Source organism: Oncorhynchus tshawytscha, linkage group LG07 (assembly GCF_018296145.1).
Source record: "Oncorhynchus tshawytscha isolate Ot180627B linkage group LG07, Otsh_v2.0, whole genome shotgun sequence".
In the NCBI taxonomy this organism is placed as follows: domain Eukaryota; kingdom Metazoa; phylum Chordata; class Actinopteri; order Salmoniformes; family Salmonidae; genus Oncorhynchus; species Oncorhynchus tshawytscha.
The window spans coordinates 21,059,907-21,082,486 of NC_056435.1; the positions used below are offsets into that span (position 1 = coordinate 21,059,907).

Below are 22,580 nucleotides of genomic sequence, written 5' to 3' on the forward strand. Positions count from 1 at the left end.
AATTGATTTTATTGATGTATTATATTAAGTTAAAACAAGTGTTCATTCCGTATTGTGTGTGTGTGTAATAATGACAATTACAACACACACATATACATACCCCGATGAATCGGCATCAGCTTTTTTGGTCCTCCAATAATCGGTATCGGCATTTAAAAAAAAAAATCATAATCGGTCGACCTCTAATCTGTGATTCACGACTGAACCTCAATACATTATTGAACATGACATCCTACATATAGATTAAAGTGTGAGGTGATAAATCCCAGAGAAGGCAATTTGATGTCACTTTGTACGAGTTTTGACTGCTTAAGGGTCCTGAAAAAGGGATGTTTCATTTTTTGCTGAGTTTAGCATTGAAAAAGTTCATACATTCTTCTCTAGCTAATAAAAAAAATGTATATCTTCTGAATCACACTTGTAATGTCAGTATCTTTTAATGTCCTTCAACTGGGAGTATAATAATGTATGTAGCAGGCAAAAACCCTGAGGACTAACCGTTCAGAATTTTTTATTTTTTTAAGTCTCTGTTCACTGATTTCTGATAGGAAAATTATATTTCTTAAGAACTTGTTTTTAGTTCCTACCGCTTCCACTGTATGTCACCAGTCTTTGAAATTTGGTTGAGGTTATTCATTTGTGCAATGAAGTAGGGCCAACTAGGAACTGCGTAACACTGTTGAGAGTTGCGCAAGACTTGAAAAGTAGCTTGGTTTGTTATCTTCCTGTATTGAACACAGATAGACCCGTCTTCAATTTGATCAATTATTAACGTTTCAAAAATACCTAAAGTTTTATTACAAAAGTAGTTTGAAATATTTTGGCAAAGTTTATAGGCAACTTTTGAAATATTTTGTTGCGCATTTTGGAAGCTGTTTTTTTCTGGATCAAACGTGCCAAATAAATTGACATTTTGGATATATATGGACGGAATTAATCTAACAAAAGGACCAATTGTGATGTATATGGGACATATTGGAGTGCCAAGAAAAGAAGCTTGTCAAAAGTAAGGCATGTTTTATATTTTATTTCTGCATTTTGTGTAGTGCCTGCATGGTTGAAATATGCTACCCTCTGTTTACTGTTGTTCTATCATCAGATAATAGCTTCTTATGCTTTCGCCGAAAAGCCTTTTTAAAATCTGACATGTTGGCTCGATTCACAACGAGTGTAGCTTTAATTGAGTATCTTACATGTGTGATTTAATGAAAGTTTGATTTTTATATCAATTTATTTGAATTTGCCGCGCTGCATTTTCCCTGTTTTTTGGCCAAGTGGGACGCAAGCGTCCTCTTATACCATAAGAAGTCAAACCCTTTACAATTAAGATATTTTGATTTTTTCTTTCAAAGATAATTAGTCAGGGTCCTGAAAAAGGGATGTTTCATTTTTTGCTGAGTTTAGCATTGAAAAAGTTCATACATTCTTCTCTAACTAATAAAAAAATGTATATCTTCCGAATCACACTTGTAATGTCAGTACAGTAGCCTATGCTTCAGAGTGAGGAGGGGCAGGAAGACTAAACACATACACACTATGGCAAAGATTTCAGCCAGACACTAGAATAAGTCTGAGTGGCAGAGAGGGATTTGCATAGGCGCTTTATTGCTAGTAACCGAAAGGTTGCAAGTTCAAATCCCCGAGCTGACAAGGTACAAATCTGTCGTTCTGCCCCTGAACAGGCAGTTAACCCACTGTTCCTATGCCGTCATTGAAAATATGAATTTGTTCTTAACTGACTTGCCTAGTTAAATAAAAAAATAAAAAAACAAACGCATGGAACATAAAAATAACATTAACCAGATCCCATGCTTTTCAAATAACATCTGTTTTAGTATAGTATGGATCACTTTTGTTCTTAGTTCTGTTTCTGTTCTTTCAAAAATGTATTTATTAGTTCGGTTCCCTGAACCAGTTCCAATCCCTGGTTAAAACTGTGTACAGGTAGTGTGGACTTTGCAAAATAATTGATTGTGATATTTTATTTAAAAATTGTACCTTTACTTAACTGCCGCCCAATGCAAGTAGAGAGATTTATGTTTCTAGAACAGTAACGCAATTCAGAATCGATTCACGTTTTTATGGAGTATTTGGCCGTTTTGCCTCCCGGAGCCAATTAGTCTTTTAAACAGAACATGTTACTCCTTAGTCCAAGGACCTTACATTAATATTAGGCTCCTTTAGTTCAATATTGGGCTAAATTAGGCTTAGGCTAGACTGAAAATACCATCTGCGAAGGCACATTTGCTGTTGTTCCAGCCTTGATGTGAGTCATGGTGGTTAGCACATACCTGTGAAGTGCTGTGAAGGGTCCGGCATTGTGTCTGGGATGGAGAGGTTGAGGCTAACAACCGGCAAGCAATTAAAGCTCTTCCAAGACAGGCCTCTTGCTCAAATGCCTAAAAAAATGACAGAAAAATATGGCATTAGGTAAAATCCAATAAAAGGACTGTCAGATGCAGTTAGGCCTACTTACCAACATATTTGGGAGTGGATGTACCATGCAATTAGACAATTAGTAGTAGCACTAGTAAAGTCCGATTATATACATTTTATAAAGAGAAAAAAATATGTGCATGTGTCCATGGTAGGCTAAATGTTCTCAAAGCTTTTCAGTTTTGCTGAACTATCATAGCTACCTGCAGAGACGTCGATAGGCCTATTTTAGGGGGGCTTCAGGGGAGGCTGCTGCATGCGCTAGTGACTTAGGTCTACTTGTATATAACATTTTGGTTAACGTTAGCTACTGCTGTAGCTTGAGACTGCTAGCTAACAGTAAACTGACAGGAATAGGCTCTGACAGGGCGGATTCATGCAGATAGGATACAATGTGAATTTGTGGTAATTTAGAAGAGCATTCACTACTATAAACTTTGGTCATAATCAAAGCTTTGTTAACGAATACGTTTTAATGTGAGGCTGCCTGTAAATTAACAGTGTAACAAACGCTGCGAGCTAGTTAACGGTATCTTTTAAATTCGACATAACTAGGTATCGTCGCCACCTAATTATAAGTAGGTCATGTGTATAAAAGGTGGTATAGTGTTGATCACAATGTGATTGTATTATCCTTAATTTCTAAACTGTAGGCTAGTTAACGACTAACGTTAGATGGGTATACGGAAATTCTTCAAGCGAGGCAGTGCCACCAGCTCTGCCGAAGGCCAATCCGGTGAGAAATTAAGATTTTACCAGTTCAAACAAGCAAATTAAAACTTAAACTGATTAATCACCTATTAAGCCTTCAGTTATTGTAAATATGAGTTTAATAACAATACATGTCAAAACACAGCAGACAAGAATGAGAGAAAGAAGCTGGAGGCTGACAGGGCTGAGGGAGCGTGTCTGATGAAGGTTGGTGATTTTTTTTTAAAGCAAGTAGATGTTTAAGCTTTCAGTTAAATTTGTACAGCATGTCTTACTTTTGTTAGGCATAAATAAATTATGTTCATGATATCTTAAAGGGTCATGCAGAAAGAGAGGCTTCTATGCAAGGCAGAGATCAACATGCGAGCTGTATAAGTGAGAGAGAGCGAACAGATCCAGCGAGGCAGGGACAACAAACAGATCCAGAGAGGCAGGGACAACAAACAGATCCAGAGAGGCAGGGACAACAAACAGATCCAGAGAGGCAGGGACAACAAACAGATCCAGAGAGGCAGGGACAACAAACAGATCCAGAGAGGCAGGGACAACAAACAGATCCAGAGAAAGAAAGTAAATCAAGCCGCTGCAGCAACTCCTTCCAGAAATTAGAGCAATTTAGGTGTCAAAGACACTGGGCCCAGACAAGTGAAGCTGAATAGCTACCCACACTAATGTTTTGGTACAGAGAAAAGGGCATTTCAGCACTGCTGGTTTGAGAAATACAATTGGGTAGAGTACTCTGTCCACAAAAACGCAGCTTTCTGCTTTCCATGTAGAGTTTTTGGCAAAAACATTACATTTGATTATTTTGTCAGTAATGGCTACAATGTATTTTTTTAAAGCTTTGTTTATCTTCGGTAAACATGAAATGGCACAGAGACAGTGTTGTGGGCATGGCAAAGCTACCAGGCAACTAGCAGTCATGGGAACATTACTCAGATTTTAATATCTGCCCATGCTAGTGATATTGCAGAGAGAAGGGAGTATCTGAGGAGAATTGTTGCAGTCACCTCAAAGTTAGGAAGACAGGGACTCTTTCCGTGCCAATGATGAATCTAGTGAAAGCACAAATAGAGGGAAATTTCTTGAATGTATGGAGCTTATGAAGGAGTTTGACCCTTTCCTGCAAAGGTACAATACTCCATCAAATGCAACGTCTCTCTCCAGAATCTCAGAATGACATAATCGAATGCTGTGCTCAAGAGATTATGGACACCATGGTCTCTGAGATGTCAAAATCTGGAATGTATGCCATTATGGCAGATGAGGCCAGGGATGGGCAGACTGAACAGTTGGCTCTGTGTGTTAGGTATGTAACAGAGGGGACAGTTAAGGAGTGTTTACTAGCACTAGCAGAAATCAAGTCAGTTGATGCCCAATCGATATGAGTTGCGACAGCTACAACAAATGAGGGGTAGCAGGCACAGACCTATGATGGTGCAGCTGTCATAAGCGGGTCCAAAGGAGGTGTGCAAGTACATTTCAGAGTGCTGCATCCGGAGGCATTTTATGTACATTGCTATGCTCATGAGCATCATTTGGTGTTGTGTCATACTTGCAGAGCAATTTCGGAAGCTGCCGAGTTTCTCAGTTTCTTGGAGAATGTGTATTCATTTTTCAGTACATCCCTAGTTAACCACCACAAGTTCAAAGAAGCTCAGTCCAAACTTGGAATAGCATCAGCTGAACTTGTACAGCTCTCAAACACTTGCTGGGCATGACACCTTAACTGCTATTTTTGATTGTCCATCTACTATTGGATCCCCCATGGCTGTTGGTCTGAGAGCAAAGCTTCATAATTTCTCCACCGTGTATTTGCTATTGATGTTTCAGTCCCTTCTTTCTATAACTGAGGGACGACACAAGTTCCTCCAGAAAGAGACCTGGCAGAAGCTTGTTTCAGCAAACAAGCCTGTATGTGACACACTGATAGGCAAACTCACAGATACATTTGCCAAAGAACTTCATGATAGAACCAAAGCACTCTGAAATTCACAACATTCCAGAGGCAGATGCATCAAGAAAGCACAAACAAAGGAAAATGGGAGATTTTGTGGTGGAGACCTCCTTGGGTTTAGGCACAGAATGTTCATGTTCCCAAACAATGAAAACAGAGTTGTTGCTCCCCTGCTTGGAGAGGATGGTTTGTGAGCTTGACCAGCAATTCTCGACTGTAGATGCAGGTCTACTCAAAAGGCATACAGGCATGCTGCCCAGCTCAAAAAACTTCCTTGGTACATCATGCTTAACTGAGTTTGCCAAGCACTTCTGTTAAAACAGAAGAGATGTTGGTGGCCAGAAACTTCCTTGCCCTGAAAAGAAAGGCTGGATGTCCTCCCAAAGATATGCTTGCTGTGCATAACCTCCTGGATGATGATATGTTTCATTCAGGTTGCCCTCACAATTCCTGTGAGCAGCTGCTCCTGTGAAAGGTCCTTTAGTGCACTGCGCCGGATGCACTCCTGGTTGCGTAAGACAATGGGCCAGAAAAGGCTTGCAAGTCTTGCAGCCATGTCCATTGAGGGTGAAGTGCTTTTGGCCACTAAGCCACAATAGTGTTGTTGACCTCCACCTTTAAAAATTGGAGGTACACTTTGATGCATCCAACCACAAAATAAGCATCAAGAGAGAAGCAGGAGAAGTTCTGTAATATAGGTTGTAATATTTCTTTGGGATGTTCTTTATCAGATTTTATTCCTAATTATTTTTCAGTTTTTAAAATCATATTTAGCTCATTAGTTTAATTTAGTTTTGCCCCATTGTGGATGATACTGTTTAAGATGTTCCATGTGTCTGAATTACTGGGTTAATTTTGAGCAACAAATTTAAATAAAGATTTTTTCTAGTGGTATAATATGACCTGCATGTCTTCACATTTCTCCCCCTCTCTCTCAAAATAACATCCCAAAAGTATTTTGGCTAGATAGTACAGGCATTTTTGGACCTTTTGTTGGTGTTGGATGGATGGGGACAGAGTGGACTTAAATTATATTCAAATAAAGTAATTATATATCAGTTTCTAACACAAACTATGAGACAGGTATACTTTTAGCCAACCTTAACCAAAAATAACCTTATTTTGATCGATTTTACACCCGTTGTTACTCTAAAAATACATTGCTTGCTGTTTGGGGTTTTAGCCTGGGTTTCTGTACAGCACTTTGAGATATCAGCTGATGTACGAAGGGCTATATAAATACATTTGAATTGATTGATGAAAACGTTTGGGGGGCTTTAAAACAAATGCTGGGGGAGTATGCCCAGACCCTCCTAAAAGAGGCTTAGCCCCCCTATCCAAATCAAATCCAAATCAAATCAAATTGTATTTGTCACATACACATGGTTAGCAGACGTTAATGCGTAGCGAAATGCTTGTGCTTCTATCCATGAAATCTCTAGTGACGTCCCTGGCTACCTGATTGCCTTTTTGACTCCAACACATTTGATTCTCGAGAGCTAAGCTACCTGTATACCAATAACATTTTGTATTGCTGTCGTTGTGATCTTAGAACCCTGACTTGGCCTCTGGTTTAGTGAAGTGTATAAGAGAGTTAGTCACTGCGGACTGTTCTCAACCGCAGCAAAAAGATGAAGCAGCCTACCACGTCATAGTGTGTAATCGAGTACATCTCTCGAAGTTTTACACAAAGGCAAGGAGAGTGCAATTTAGGAAGAATATTGAAATAAGTTAGTGACACCCTAGTTCTCCTGGGTTGGAGGTAATGCTAGCTGACATTGGCTAACGTTAGCTCATGTTTTTCTTGTTTTTGGAACATTCAATAGAGTAAGGCTACGATCTATGATTCATGTTCCAATCCAACAAGGGCGAGAAATTTGGTTGGCACTGAAGTTATTTTATTTGGCAACCAATACAGAAAATGTTGCGACTTGACTGTTAGCTAAGCTAGCTGGCTAGCTATAGCCTTCATGTGAGCAAGCCTTACATTACCTTGCCGAAGGTGACTCTGGATGCTGACGTATTTATTATGTTCCTCACAGCGGACTGCAATAGTCGCCGATACATGACTCCGACAAAAGTTACAATATTTAACCTACGTATTGAAACCAAGACGCGGGTAACAGAATGTGTTTCAATTAAATCTTCACGTTTTGTAACACTGGCCCTACTTCTTCTTTTTGATTTGGTTTTTGGTTGGTTGATCACATCCAACTTTTAGGTACATACACTGCCACCTACTGTACTGGCGTGTGAGGGTATTCACGGCCTACCTGGATAATTGCAACTTCGTGCACTTCGGCGTTGCAGGCTTTCATAAATTAAACTGATTGAAACACAATTATACAAGTATTATAATCGTCTTTGATTTGTATTGAAGCAATATCTGATCATGGCTGCGATCATACTATTCAGGCATGTATATATTGTAGATTTTTTTTCTCAGACAGCCATAGACAAATGTCATTTCTGTCAAGGCATTAAACATCATCGTACAATTCATTTATAACACATTTCTTATATGTGTACATGAACTTGTATTGGATATTATTTTAAGTGATTTTTAAGGTTTTCCTAATATTAATAAATCAACACGACGCCTGAATGTATAAACTTGCCTTCGTGACGACTGAAAACATTTATCATGAAAAACAATATATTTCCACCCAACTTTTTGTGAGATTATAATAACAACCATATACTTTCCTTATCTAAAACAAATCAATCAATGTAAATTATATACGAATTTACCTCAAAAATATCGGTGTGGTGGAAATGACCAGGTGTGGTGGAAATTACATCTATGGTAAAAAAAAAATGAACAAAAATATTTTATTGCAAACATTTTGAACAACAACCATTTTAAAACATGTAATTAACATAACACAAAGTAAGATTCCAAAAGTAGCCGATGGGCAGAGCTCAAGGAAGTAGGCCAGTGTTTTTGAGAGATCATCTGCATAGAAGAGCTCAGTGAGCAAAGTGAAACTGTATCCTTTGTGGTATATCCAACACAGGTGTGGAGGTTCACCTGCTTATGAGAATCACCAAAGTGAACTGCCGGGATATCTCTGGTTAATTTACACAGGTAGTTCTCTGCAAAGCAATCACGTTCATATCATCTAGTGATATTCTCTTCTGTGGCTATGCTAATTCTGTTACACTGCTTTTTCCTGGAGTATTGAAGACTTCTTGGCCTGTATTGATTTGCCCTAATTGCTTTTGCTGAAAACCCAAATTCTCTGTTTGCGGCTTTGCCCAGGCCATACCTTCTCAGGATGTTGCCTCTGAACAATTTTGAAGCCACTTGTTTGTCCTTGGCACTGCACATTTGTTTTTACTTTTCAGCAATGATGGTATTTTGATACAATAAAATACTTCTCAAGTTCTTCGGAGTTCCCTTTATTTGCTGTTTTGTCTTTGGGGAATCTTGTAATGACCGACGCTGGAGATGAGAAGCAGGTACGGGGAGTCAACATGTAATCAAGAACAGACAGGTAACAAAACAGGAACAGGGTCAGCACACGGGTAAACAACGGCAAACGACAATTAATGTTGAAGTAGGGAACAGAGCGGGGAACCAGACAGAAAAAGGGGATGTAATGACAGAGGTGACTGAGTCCAGGTGAGTCCAATAATCGCTGATGCGCATGACGGGGGAAGGCAGGTGTGCGTAATGATAGTGGCAGGAGTGCATAATGCTGGGGAGCCTGGCGCCTCCGAGTGCCAGGGAGCTGGAGCAGGCGTGACAGTACCCCCCTTCTAGGGGTGCCACCCTCGTCCCACCTGGGCGAGCCTGACGGGCCGGCCAAGGCGCGGCCACTGGACAAGGAAGAGCGGGAACAGCGTAAGCACACGGGTAAGCAACGACAAACGACAATTAATGCTGAAACAGGGAACAGAGCGGAAAGGTGATTGAGTCCAGGTGGATCCAAAATTCACTGATGCGCATGACAGGGGGAGGCAGGTGTGCGTAATGATGGTAGCAGGAGTGCATAATGCTGGGGAGCCTGGCGCCTTCAAGTGCCAGGGAAGGGGAGCGGGAGCAGGTGTGACAAATCTTGTCTCTCCATTTTCTTCATCAGTGGAACGTTTTTTGTATTTCTCAGCTTTCCGTAAAGCTTTATCAAGTTTTTTTAACATATTTTTTTCTCCGTTATTTTACCAGGTAAAGTTGACTGAGAACACATTCTCATTTGCAGCAACGACCTGGGGAATAGTTACAGGGGAGAGGAGGGGGGATGAATGAGCCAATTTAAACTAGGGATTATTAGGTGACTGTGATGGTTTGAGGGCCAGATTGGGAATTTAGCCCATCCAGGGACTGACCAGGACCAACCCTGCTTAGCTTCAGAAGCAAGCCAGCAGTGGTATGCAGAGTGGTATGCTGTTCTGGCTGCAAGTCATCTGGTGACTGAGGTGGTGTGTTGCCTGATAGGTACGTCTCCATTTCAACTGTGGTCTTTGAAGTCTGTCTTCTATTCCATTGGTTGCATTTCCATTGCCTTCTCTTGCCTCTTTGTTCTCGCTTTGTAAGCTCAGAGATAGATTTCACTTCTCCCTTCTCTTTTTTCTTCCAGTATCTCTCCCATTATTTTTGCAGATGTTCCTGGTATCGTATATATTTCTATGTCTGTGACCTCTGTTTTATGTAGCATATTCTAAAAACATACTTGAAAAAACATTATTAATGAGGAATTTGCCCTCAGTGGTAGAAATGAAGTGTAAAAAAATGAAGTGTAAAAAAATTACGGGCAAACTCACAATAAATATTGATATAGCTTTTATTTAATTGACCTCCTCAAGTGGATACATTATATACGGGTTAATTCATGTTTTCTTATAGAAAAACATAGTAGAAGCTCAAAAGTATGGGTCAGGGACAAGGGCAATTGAGATATAAAATGCATCTGAAAGTAGCTAAAATACTTGATACTTAACATATAAAGAATAAAAGCGTTTTTTTTTTTTAATCCCTAAAATTAACCCAGAGGACATAGAAGTGCACATAGTTGCAGAATCACCCACCTACATTATTTTCTTTGATACAATAATACAAAATTGGGGAAAAGGAAAATTACCCAACCATCTATTCCCGTACACACACCGTACACACACCGTACACACACACACACACACACGCACACACACACACACCGTATACACATACAAACACACACTGTACACATACACACACACACCGTACACACACACTCCATCTCATACACGTTAGAATGTTAGTATATAAATTGGGGAAAAGGAAAATGACCCTACCACCTATTACCGTACACACATACACACACACCGTACACACATACACACACACACCGTACACACACACCGTACACACATACACACACACACCATACACACACACACCGTACACACTTTTGACTCACTTCTGCTGTACAATTAACAACCATGGCTATAAATGCTAAAAATCCCAGTTTACTGAAGCACATATTCTTCACGTCACTCTCTCTTGTTCTCTGCCTACTCACAGGAATCCTTGGGGTGGCAGGTAGCCTAGTGGTTAGAGCGTTGGGCCAGTAGCCGAAAGGTTGTTAGATCAAATCCCTGAGGTGAAAATCTGTCATTCTGCCCCTGAACAAGGCAGTTAACCCAGTGTTCCTAAGCTGTCATTGTAGATAAGAATCTTAAAAACTTCTTATGGCTGGGGGGCAGAGTAAACTGCCTGCTCCTCAGTCCCAGTTGCTAATATATGCATATTATTAGTGTATTCGGATAGAAAACACTCTGACATTTCGAAAACTGTTTGAATGATGTCTGTGAGGATAACAGAACTCACATGGCAGGCAAACACCTGAGGGAAAAAATCCAACCAGGAAGTGGGAAATCTGAGGTTGGTCGATTTTCAACTCAGCCCCTATAGAAGATACAAGAAAATCGACCATTGGTCATCTTGCACCTCCTAAAGGCTTCCACTAGATGTCAACCTCGTTTAGAAACTTGTTTGAGGATTCTACTATGAAGGGGGGCTGAATGAGTCAGAGGTCTGGCAGCAGTCACGCGCATTTCACATGAGAGGTATCTCCCGTTCCTTTGCTTTTCTGAAGACAAAGGAATTCTCCGGTTGGAATATTATTGAAGATTTATGTTAAAAACATCCTAAAGATTGATTCCATACATCATTTGACTAGTTTCTATGGACTGTCACGGAACTTTTTGACATTTCGTCTGCAACTAGTGAATGCGCTTCGTGAGTTTTGATTTGTTTACCAAACGCGCTATTTGGACATAAATGATGGACATTATCGAACAAATCAAACATTTATTGTGGAACTGGGATACCTGGTAGTGCATTCTGATGAAGATCATCAAAGGTAAGTGAATATTTATAATGTTATTTCTGACTTCTGTTGACTCCAACATGGCGGATATATGCATTTGTTCTCTGAGCGCCGTACTCAGATTATTGCATGGTTTGCTTTTTCCGTAAATCTTTTTTGAAATCTGACACAGCGGTTGCATTAAGGAGAAGTATAATTCCATGCATAACACTTGTATTTTAACATAATACTTTTATCAACATTTATAATGAGTATTTCTGTAAATTGATGTGGCTCTCTACTGAACATAACGCGCCCAATGTATACTGAGATTTTTTTATATAAATATGAACTTTATCAAACAAAACATACATGCATTGTGTAACATGAAGTCCTATGAGTGTAATCTGATGAAGAGCATCAAAGGTTAGTGATTCATTTTCTCTATTTCTGATTTTTGTGACTCCTGTCTTTGGCTGGAAAAATGGCTGTGTTTTTCTGTGGCTTGGCTCTGATCTAACATAATCGTTTGTGGTGCTTTCGCTGTAAAGCCTATTTGAAATCGGACACTGTGGTGGGATTAACAACAAGATTACATTTAAAATGGTATAAGATACATGTATGTTTGAGGAATTTTAATGATGAGATTTCTGTTGTTTTGAATTTGGCGCCCTGCACTTTCACTGGCTGCTGTCATATCGATTAAGTTAACTGACTTGCCTAGTTAAATAAAGGTAAAACAATTATTAATATCAGGTGGTGTGAAAGGAAGGCCCGTAAAATTGCTAAAGACTCCAACCACCCAAGCCATAGACTGATTTCTCTGCTTCTGCATGGCAGGTGTACCGGAGCATCAAGTTTGATACCAACAGGCTCCTGAACAGCTTCTATCCCCAAGCCATAAAACTGCTAAATGGCTGCACAGATTATCTGCATAGACCCTTGTATTTTATTTTTGCACTGTCTCTATGCACGTTCACAGGACTCTGCACACATTTATACTGACTCTACGCACATAGAATCATCAAATATGGGCTTCAGGCGAGAACTCTGCCATAGTCTTGGCCCCCTTACGTGGCGCCTTTGATTCGGCGACCCTCGCTGCCGACCTCTGACTGGGGACCCTTGCAGCGGGCCCCGAATCGACGGGAGACTCCGACAGCGCCGGACAGGCGGGTGGCTCTGGCAGCTCCTGACTGACGGGCGGCTCCGGCAGCTCCTGACTGACGGGCGGCTCCGGCAGCTCCGGACAGGAGGGAGGCCCCGGCAGCTCCGGACAGAAGGGAGGCTCTGGAAGCGCTGGACAGGAGGGAGGCTCTGGAAGCGCTGGACAGGAGGGAGGCTCTGGAAGTGCAGGACAGGAGGGAGGCTCTGGAAGCGCAGGACAGGGGGGAGGCTCTGGAAGCGCAGGACAGGAGGGAGGCTCTGGAAGCACAGGAAAGGAGGGAGGCTCTGGAAGCGCTGGAAAGGAGGGAGGCTCTGGAAGCTGTGGAAAGGAGGGAGACTCTGGAAGCGCTGGACAGGAGGGAGCACCTGGAGGGAGGAGACGGAGAGACAGTCTGGTGCGTGGGGCTGCCACCGGAGGCCTGTTGCGTGGAGGAGGCACCGGATGGACCGGGCCGTGGAGGCGCACTGGAGGTGCCAGAGTGACGGGCGGCTCCAGCAGCTCCTGACTGACGGGCGGCTCCGGCAGCTCCTGACTGACGGGCGGCTCCGGCAGCTCCTGACTGACGGGCGGCTCCGGCAGCTCCGGACAGGAGGGAGGCCCCGGCAGCTCCGGACAGGAGGGAGGCCCTGGCAGCTCTGGACAGGAGGGAGGCTCTGGAAGCGCTGGACAGGAGGGAGGCTCTGGAAGCTCTGGACAGGAAGGAGGCTCTGGAAGCACAGGACAGGAGGGAGGCTCTGGAAGCACAGGACAGGAGGGAGGCTCTGGAAGCGCAGGACAGGAGGGAGGCTCTGGAAGTGCAGGAAAAGAGGGAGGCTCTGGAAGCGCTGGAAAGGAGGGAGGCATTGGAAGCTCTGGAAAGGAGGGAGACTCTGGAAGCGCTGGACAGGAGGGAGCACCTGGAGGGAGGAGATGGAGATACAGTCTGGTGTGTGGGGCTGCCACCGGAGGCCTGTTGCGTGGAGGAGGCACCGGATGGACCGGACCGTGGAGGCGCACTGGAGGTCTCGAGCACCAAGCCTGCACAACTCGTCCTGGCTGGATACTCCCTGTAGCCCGGCAAGTGCGGCGGGGTGGAACAGACCGCACTGGGCTGTGCTGGCGAACCGGGGACACCGTGCTTAGGGGTGGTGCCATATAACCCGGGCCGAGGAGACACACTGGAGACCAGATGCGGGCTATACCTGCGCACTGGGGACACCGTGCGTCTCACGGCATAACACGGTGCCTGCCCGGTCCACCTCTCTCCACGGTAAGCACAGGGTGTTGGCTCAGGTCTCCTACCTGACTTAGCCACACTCCCCGTGTGCCCCCCCCAATACGTTTTTGGGGCTGCCTCTCGGGCTTCCTTGCCAGCCGTGTTCCCTCAAAGCGCTGGCTCCCTTTACCTGCTGCCCCGCTCTCCTGGCTGCCTCCACCTGTTCCCATGGGAGGCGATCCCTTCCAGCCAGGATCTCCTCCCATGTGTAGGAACCCTTCCCATCCAGAATGTCCTCCCATATCCATGAGTCCATTCCACGCTGCTCCTGGTGACCACGCTGCTTGGTCCTTTTTTGATCCTGCGTGATAACTGTCCATGTTAGATTTATTCGAAAACTGAACACTGAAACACCAAGTAAAACAAAAGAACAACCGAAACAGTCCTGTCTGGTAGAGACACAGAGACAGAAAACAACTACCCACAACTCAAGTGGGAAAAACAGGTTGCCTAAGTATGGTTCTCAATCAGAGACAACGATTGCCAGCTACCTGATTGGGAACCATACCAGGCCAAATACATAGAAATGGAAAACATAGATCACAAAACATATAATGCCCACCCCAACTCGCCCTGACCAACCTAAACAAGAAACATAACAAGGGAACTAAGGTCAGGACGTGACACAACCAATCAGCCGGTTACCAACTCTTAGTAAACATTTGGGGGAAAAATTGTTTGACCAGATAGAAGCATTTCGCTACACTCACATTAACATCTGCTAACCATGTGTATGTGACAAATAAAATTTGATTTGATTTAGAATGCAATTTTACAGTAAACAAATTGACAGACTTATTGTTGTAGTCTTGAGTTTATACCTTTCAGTGTCCCTTGCTGGTTTCTGTCCCACAATATGTATTCACTCCCACATGCTTGTATACCCAAAGGACTCTCGATAACCTGTTTTACAAAGAGAAAATGATAAAAGAGAAAAGAGGTAGTCTTACGCGGAGTGGAACAGGGGAACTCAAGAGAAGATTCAGATGAGGAGACTGGGATGAAGTAACCAAGGTATTTATTGAACCGCAGGGGGGAGATGGAGTGCAAGTCACGGGAAGCTCGGGCGAGTTGCTGGAAACCACGTGCGGAGGCGAGAGGGTTTGAGACAGGGTACGCAGGTCCGGAGGGAATCCAAGGGGGTAGTAGTGTGGGGAATCCAGGACAGAGAAGCATGAGGACGAGCCGTGAGACAGGGACCAGAGTCAGAGCGGGCAGAATAAACAGATTACGTTCCGGCAGTGTGGAAGAGGCAGGGCTGAGTTTGTAGAGGTCTTGATTATGGAACTGGTTGCAGCTGGTGGGGATCTGCTCTGACTCTAGCACACCTGTCTCCGCCCACACCATCACACACGGAGAGGGAGAGAGTACTGGGGGAGTGGCGGCAGGTCAATGAGACACAGGATGAGCAGTAGAGGGTGTTGCAGGAGCAGGTGTGACAGGTAGACTAAATTGATTACATGGTCTGGAAGGTAGTCTATGGTCCTCACTCCTTAGGCTACCTGTAATCCCATAATACAAATACAAAACCATACAAACATGACCCAATTCATGTTTATGCCATGCTTACTGTAAATTGAGCTATTTTAGCAATCAGTTTGTATTTTTCCCAACTTACCTTCACCTTGTGCAGAGCTAGGGGTTAGAAGCACAGGCTGGTGGAATCAGATTCTGTACCACCTACAGTACAACAAAATACACAATTTAACCACTTAGTGTATTGATCTCTATTAGACTGGCTATCTTAGCACACCTAACATAGACATGTCAATATTGTCAGCTTGCTGTTATCTAGTTAATGTCACTAAATTGGCAGCAAGATTTCTAGCTTGAGAACTGAGACAGTCTATGAACTACAGCCAATTTATACACTTTCATACCAACACACAACTAGCTCGAAAATTCTAATTTATGTAACTGAGTGTTTTACAGACAAGGCTGGAGTAGATGGCTACCAATAGTTACAGGGGATGAAGGAGCCAATTGGAAGCTGGGGATGGTTATGTGGCCATGATGGTGTGAGGGCCAGATTGGGAATTTAGCTGTGACACCAAGTTTAACACCCCTACTCTTACGATAAGTGCCATGGGATCTTTAGTGACCACAGAGAGTCAGGATACCCATTTAACATCCCACCCAAATGACAGCACCCTACAGAGGGTAATGTCCACAATCACTGCCCTGGGGAATATATATATGTATATGTAGAGACGGAATCTAAAACAAAAATCCAGAAAATCACATTGTATGATTTTTAAGTAATTCATTTGCATTTTATAGCATGACATAAGTATTTGATCACCTACCAACCAGTAAGAATTCTGGCTCTCACAGACCTGTTAGTTTTTCTTTAACCTCTTGAAACTAGGGGGCACTATTTTCATTTTTGGAAAAATAACGTTCCCAAAGTAAATGGGCTATTTCTCAGGACCAGATGCTAGAATATGCATATAATTGACAGCTTAGGATAGAAAACACTCTAAAGTTTCCAAAATTGTAAAAATATTGTCTGTGAGTATTACAGAACTGATATTGCAGGCGAAAGCCTGAGAAAAATCCAATCAGGAAGTGACTCTTATTTTGAAACCCCTGTGTTCCTATGCATCCCTATTGCCCAGATTCCCTTTTCTATGGCTTCCCTAATGAGTCTACAGCCACTAGACATAGTTTCAGGCTTTTATTTTCAAAAATGAGCGTGAACGACAACATTGCGTCAGTGGTCAGGTGGTGGCTCTCAGAGTGATTTGTGCGTAATAGACAAAGGCGGCCATTGTTCCCCTCGCTCCTACTTAAAAGCCAAATGTCTCGGTTGATATATTATCGAAGAGATATTTGAAAAACTCCTTGAGGATTGATTATAAACCACTTTCGCCATGTTTCTGTTGATATTATGGATCTAATTTGGAGTTTTTTTCAGCGCAATTTCTGGTGGATTTATAAACAAAACGTGGACAAGAAACGGAGGTATTCCTTTTTCTACGTAGTCCCCAAGGTGTCTACAGCATTATGACGTAGTTTCACGCCTTTATGTTGAAGAATGAGCGTAAGCGACTACATTGCGTAAGTGTCCGGCTGAGGGCTCTCAGAGTAATTCTTGCGTAATAGACAGAGGTAGCTATTTTTCCTCCCGGGCTTACTGAAAATACAGCTGTCCCGGTGGATATATTGTCGAATAGATATTAGAAAAACACCTTGAGGGTTGATTATAAACAACGTTTGCCATGTTTCTGTCAATATTATGGAGCTAATTTGGAATATTTTTCGGCATTGTCGTGACCGCAATTTCCGGTCGAATTCTCAGCCAAACGTGAAGAACTAACAGAGTTATTTCGGCTACAAAATAATATTTTGGGAAAAAAGGAACATTTGCTATCAAACTGGGAGTCTCGTGAGTGAAAACATCCAAAGCTCTTCAAAGGTAAACGATTTAATTTGATTGCTTTTCTGATTTTCGTGACCAGGTTGCCTGCTGCTAGCTAGGCATAATGCTATGCTAGGCTATCGATAAACTTACACAAATGCTTGTCTTGCTTTGGCTGTAAAGCATAATTTCAAAATCTGAGATGACAGGGTGATAATCAAAAGGCTAAGCTGTGTTTCACTATATTTCATGAATAAGAATATTTTCTAGAAAATATTTTTTATCCGTTGCATTTTGCTAATTACTGTAGTTGATGACAATGCTCCTGGACCCGGGATGGGTAGTTACAAGAAGTTTTAAGCCAATCCAATTTGTGGGAGGTGCTTCAGGAAGCATGGGGTAAAATCTCTTCAGAAAACCTCAACAAATTGACACATAGAATACCAAAGTTCCTCAAGGCTGTAATTGCTGCAAATGGAGGATTCTTTGACAAAATCAAAGTTTGAAGGAGACAATTATTATTTAAATTAAAAATCATTATTTGTCAACGCCTTGACTATATTTCCTATTCATTTTGCAGCTCATTTCATGTATGTTTTCATGGAAAACAAGGACATTTCTAAGTGACTCCAAACTTTTGAACGGTAGTGTTTAATTAATTAAATTATTTTTTCCAAGAACATTAACCATGTGTGTTCTCTTGTTTTGTACTGTTCTGTAGTTTTGATCAAATGATTTGCGTGCTGCAGGCCCTGGCATGGATCAAAGTTTGCGAGACATTCAATGTTTTTAGAACCACATCATGTCTATTGTCCTGCTAATAGCCCTTGTGAAAAATAAGTATTTGAAAACATCTCAGCAAGGTTTTACCTGTGGTCGTGGAGCTCGGGGGAAGTGCAACTAAAATGTAGCTGAAATGTACTGTACAGTAGTTGAAATAAACATCTGCATTTTTAAAGTATTTTTTTATCTTTATTTTATTAACGAAGCATAAAGATCTTGATGAACAGATACTGTGTAAAACTTTAGAGTATATAAGCATCAAATACGGCGGATTCTATCTTCATTATGCATTAAATGCCACGTCACAAATAATTGACCACACACAACATGAGCAGATGAATCTGGTCAAAACAGTCAAAACATGTATTTATTAAAGACTATCATAAATAATGTTGGTGCTTATTTATTTTGATCCAAAGCCATTAATGAGTGAGTAATCCAATCATTTTGATTGGCTTGCCATTCCAAATAAAATTTTAGATTTTTTGCTCATACAATTTAAACAGGTTGCTAGGTGTAGGCAAAACCATAATTGAACCTTTATTTAACTAGGCAAATCAGTTAAGAACATTCTTATTTACAATGACGGCTTACACCGGCCAAACCCTAACCCAGACGACGCTGGGCCAATTGTGCGCCGGCCTATGGGACTCTCAATCACGGACGGTTGTGATACAGATTGGAATCAAACCAGGGTCTGTAGTGATGCCTCTAGCACTAGGATGCAGTGCCTTAGACAGCTGCACCATTCGGGAGCCCATGTCATGCCTAAACGTGTTAATCTCAGCTAGTTAATCTCAGCTAGTTTGCCAGGGGTGGTGTGGGGTCAGTGGCCAAGAATCTCCTCTGCAGTCCTTTGAAATAAAACTCTTAGGTGCTTTTTTTTTCTCTCTGAAAAAAAAAATCTGTTGCTAACTTGCTATATGATGACGACTAAGACAGTGATTGTGCAAGTAATTCTGTAGCTAGCAAATATTATTGGCTTCAAAACATTCACTATCAGTTTTTCACACATCCAGAGCTACCCAGCATTAGCTAGTTAGATAAAACCTGACACAGCTAAAAATGACTAAACTGTAAATGTAAAGCAAACTAGCTACTAGCCAGGAGAAAGTTTATAGTTGCTCACATTCGTTCTAACATTTCAACCTTTATTCACATTCATACATTTTTACTTAAACGTACTATGTTGTTGCCAACAAAAATAGGATATTCCAACTTTTATTTTGAACCACAAATTCCACTATTGTGTCTAATCCTTATTGTGGCTAGCTAGCCTCACTCATGTTGTTGATGACATTAGTGACTGTGTTCAGCTAGTAGCTTCAAGCTAGCTAGCCAACTGACATGTCAATGTCTCACTTTGCATTCACCTTGTGCGGTGAGAAATTATGCTTTTGTGCTGCACAGTGCTTTTTCTCTCACTCACACACTGTCACACTGCTTGTAACAACCAAGAGTGAGAAGGAAGCAGTCAGTGAAGGCGGGGGAAGTGACTCATATTCCAGCCGCAGAGGCCTTTTCAAAATAAAGAGGCCTCAGTCTCCCCGGCTCCTACGTCCTTGCTAATATCTTTATTCAAGCCTGCAACAGGATACTCTGGGGCAGTTATTCTGTGCTCTGTGCAGAACCTTTCATAATCATTTCTAGTAAAATAAACGAAGTGAATCACATTGAGTTCACCACACCACAAGGAAAATATGAACTATTCACCATTTGTGCCGGGGAGAAGAAGACATTATTTCAAATTTGAAAGATATTTAGCTGTCATCACCACTTTTGTCCACTAGAGTGTGAAAAGCGTTCATCAGGCTCTTGATTCCTACAGCCTACATTTTCATTTTAAAAGTGAGAAACAATTCTCTCCATCAGTATTTTAATAAATTCTGGCACTGCTCCTAAAATAAAAAAGACTAGGAGCCTGTAAATTGTATGTTTGAGGCATGGTCTCATTAAGTAAAATATAGCCTAGTCCTACCATTGATACAGCATTATAGGACTGAATAATTGAATACGTTTGGAGGAGCATGTCTTTCGTATCCAGATGAGAGGCGCTCTTTGGAGATGGGCACGTATACTTGAACAAGCGAAATGAAGGATGCAGGTACGCATATGTGTATATGTTTTAGGGTGTGCAGAATATTTTAAATTCAAGGCACTCTTAAGTGATAATGCCCGAGAATCCAGTGTTTGGAGTATTTATTGGCACGGGTGTTGTTAGGCCCGAGAAGAAGTTTCTTCAGGACAAATAATGAAATGCAAAAAACAAATTCTATATATCTATTCTAAATCGGTCCTTTTAGGTGGATTAAACACCGATGCAAATACATCCATAAAAGGCTAATATCGGTGATAATATCAGTCAAACAATAAATCAGTCAGGTTCTAATGACAACTAATGAAAAGACACGTGCCAAATTAATTCCACTAAATTATGCAAATTAACCTATTGACCGATAAGCATAACCATTAACAGCCCTAGCCCAAATATATTATGGGCATCGTCATTAAACTGGCAAAAAAAGTGAATTTCCTCTCTTAGTTTAAAACTGCAAAACATGTATCTTCACCCATGGCAAAATGGGTAGAATTACAGGAAATCAGTTGTAAAATGACACATTTTGTTCTCTCTGCCCCATGGTAAAATGTGTAGAATTGCATAAAATGCTTTATAAAATGTCTCTATTTTCTCTTCACCCCATTACAAAATGTGTAGAATCGCAGGTAATTAACTTAACTTTGTTTTCTCTCCGACGTCAAGTGACGGGCCACGAAAATATTTGAGGTGGGGGGGCCCTCAACCAAATCTCACAAAATCTCACGAATATATCCACCAAACACCGGCTTTGAGGGCATCATCACTTTTATACAACGCTTACCAACATATTCAAATAATGATTGACATATTTTCATAAAAAACATTATTTTAATAAATTTATTCATACTTTTTCATCCTTCCACAAGATATAGTCTTGACAGAAATCTTGAGTTGCTACCCAAGCTGGCAGGATGTTCGGTTGCCAGAGACATAACCCAGTCAGTCAGTCTTTTTGTTCTGCAGCTATGGACACGACCCAGTCGTTCATTCTACATGTTCCATTGCCATACTGGCTTGCTAGCTATCCAACTATGACTAACTTACAGTCACATCAAACAGTGCATCCAGAATAACAGCAAAGTAGCTGCATTTGCAAATGTTTATACTGTTTTCTAGTGACATTTATTTGGATACATTCATAACAATAAGCTAATGCTCCGCGATTTCGCCTGGCTCTCCCGTCAGGACACTGTTGTTCAGAAGAGCTAGCCAACAACACAGCTAACACAATCATTTCAAACTGAAGCTGGAAAGACCGCAAACTAGCCACATTTCAATTCATTTGAACTGTTTTCTATGGACATTTCTTTGTATATATCCACAAAAATGATGCCAGCTGATTCATAATTTCAACTGGCTGAGAAATGCTGCCTGCATGTGTCTCGTTCCGACTCCCAACATGTTCATTACTATGGGACAGCTGGAGATCGAATTTCAAGTTTAGAAATTCCCTGGCTATAATGATGAGACAGTGGATTGTGCAGTGAGATGGAACAGAGTAAATATACATTTAAAATCAAATCAAAATCAAATCAAATTGTATTTGTCACATGCGCCGAAATGCTTACATTCAAGCCCTTAACCAACAATGCAGTTCAATAAATAGATTTAAGAAAATATTTACAAAATAAACTCAAGTAAAAAAAAAAAGTAACCACTCCACAAATTTCTTGTTGACAAACCATAGTTTTGGCAAGTTTGTTAGGACATGTACTTTATGCATGACACAAGTCATTTTTCCAACATTTGTTGACAGACAGATTATTTCACTTATAATTCACTGTATCACAATTTCAGTGGGTCACCTTTAAAAATCTTGGAAAATTCCAGAAAATTATGTCATGGCTTTAGAAGCTTCTGATAGGCTAATTGACATAATTTCAGTCAATTGGAGGCATACCTGTGGATATATTTCAAGGCCTACCATCAAACTCAGTGCCTCTTTGCTTGACATCATGAGAAAATCCAAATAAATCAGCCAAGCCACTGCTCCAAAATCGGCATAAAAAAGCCAGACTACGGTTTGCAACTGCACATGGGGAAAAAGATTGGACTTTTTAGAGAAATGTAACTTTTTGGCCATAATGACAATTGTTATGTTTGGAGGAAAAAGGGGGAGGCTTGCAAGCCGAAGAACACCATCCCAACCGTGAAGCACGGTGGTGGCAGCATCATGTTGTCGGGGTACTTGCTGCAGGAGGGACTTGTGCACTTCACAAAATAGATGGCATCATGAGGGAGGAAAATGATGTGGATATGTTGAAGCAACATCTCAATACATCAGGCAGGAAGTTAAAGCTTGGTCGCAAATGAGTCTACCAAATGGACAATGACCCCAAGCATACTTCCAAAGTTGTTGCAAAATGGCTTAAGGACAACAAAGTCAAGGTATTGGAGTGGCCATCACAAAGCCCTGATCTCAATCCCATAGAATATTTGTGGGCAGAACTGAAAAAGCATGTGCGAGCAAGGAGGCCTGCAATCCTGACTTAGTTACACCAGCTCTGTCAGGAGGAATGGG

At 41.6% G+C, this 22,580-nt stretch overlaps 1 protein-coding gene across 1 annotated transcript in view; it reads right to left on the minus strand.

Annotated features, from left to right (window-relative positions):
* Positions 1-7,299, minus strand: part of LOC112254130 (ubiquinol-cytochrome-c reductase complex assembly factor 1) — a 35,057-nt gene extending 27,758 nt beyond the window's left edge. Inside the window, exons 1-2 of the mRNA XM_024426396.2 lie at positions 7,097-7,299; positions 2,292-2,399 (exon numbers count right to left, since the gene is read on the minus strand). Coding sequence (XP_024282164.1) covers positions 2,292-2,399; positions 7,097-7,171 — 183 coding nt within the window. The 5' untranslated portion in view covers positions 7,172-7,299. The remainder of the gene's footprint in view (positions 1-2,291; positions 2,400-7,096) is intronic.
* Between the last annotated feature and the right edge of the window lie 15,281 nt (positions 7,300-22,580).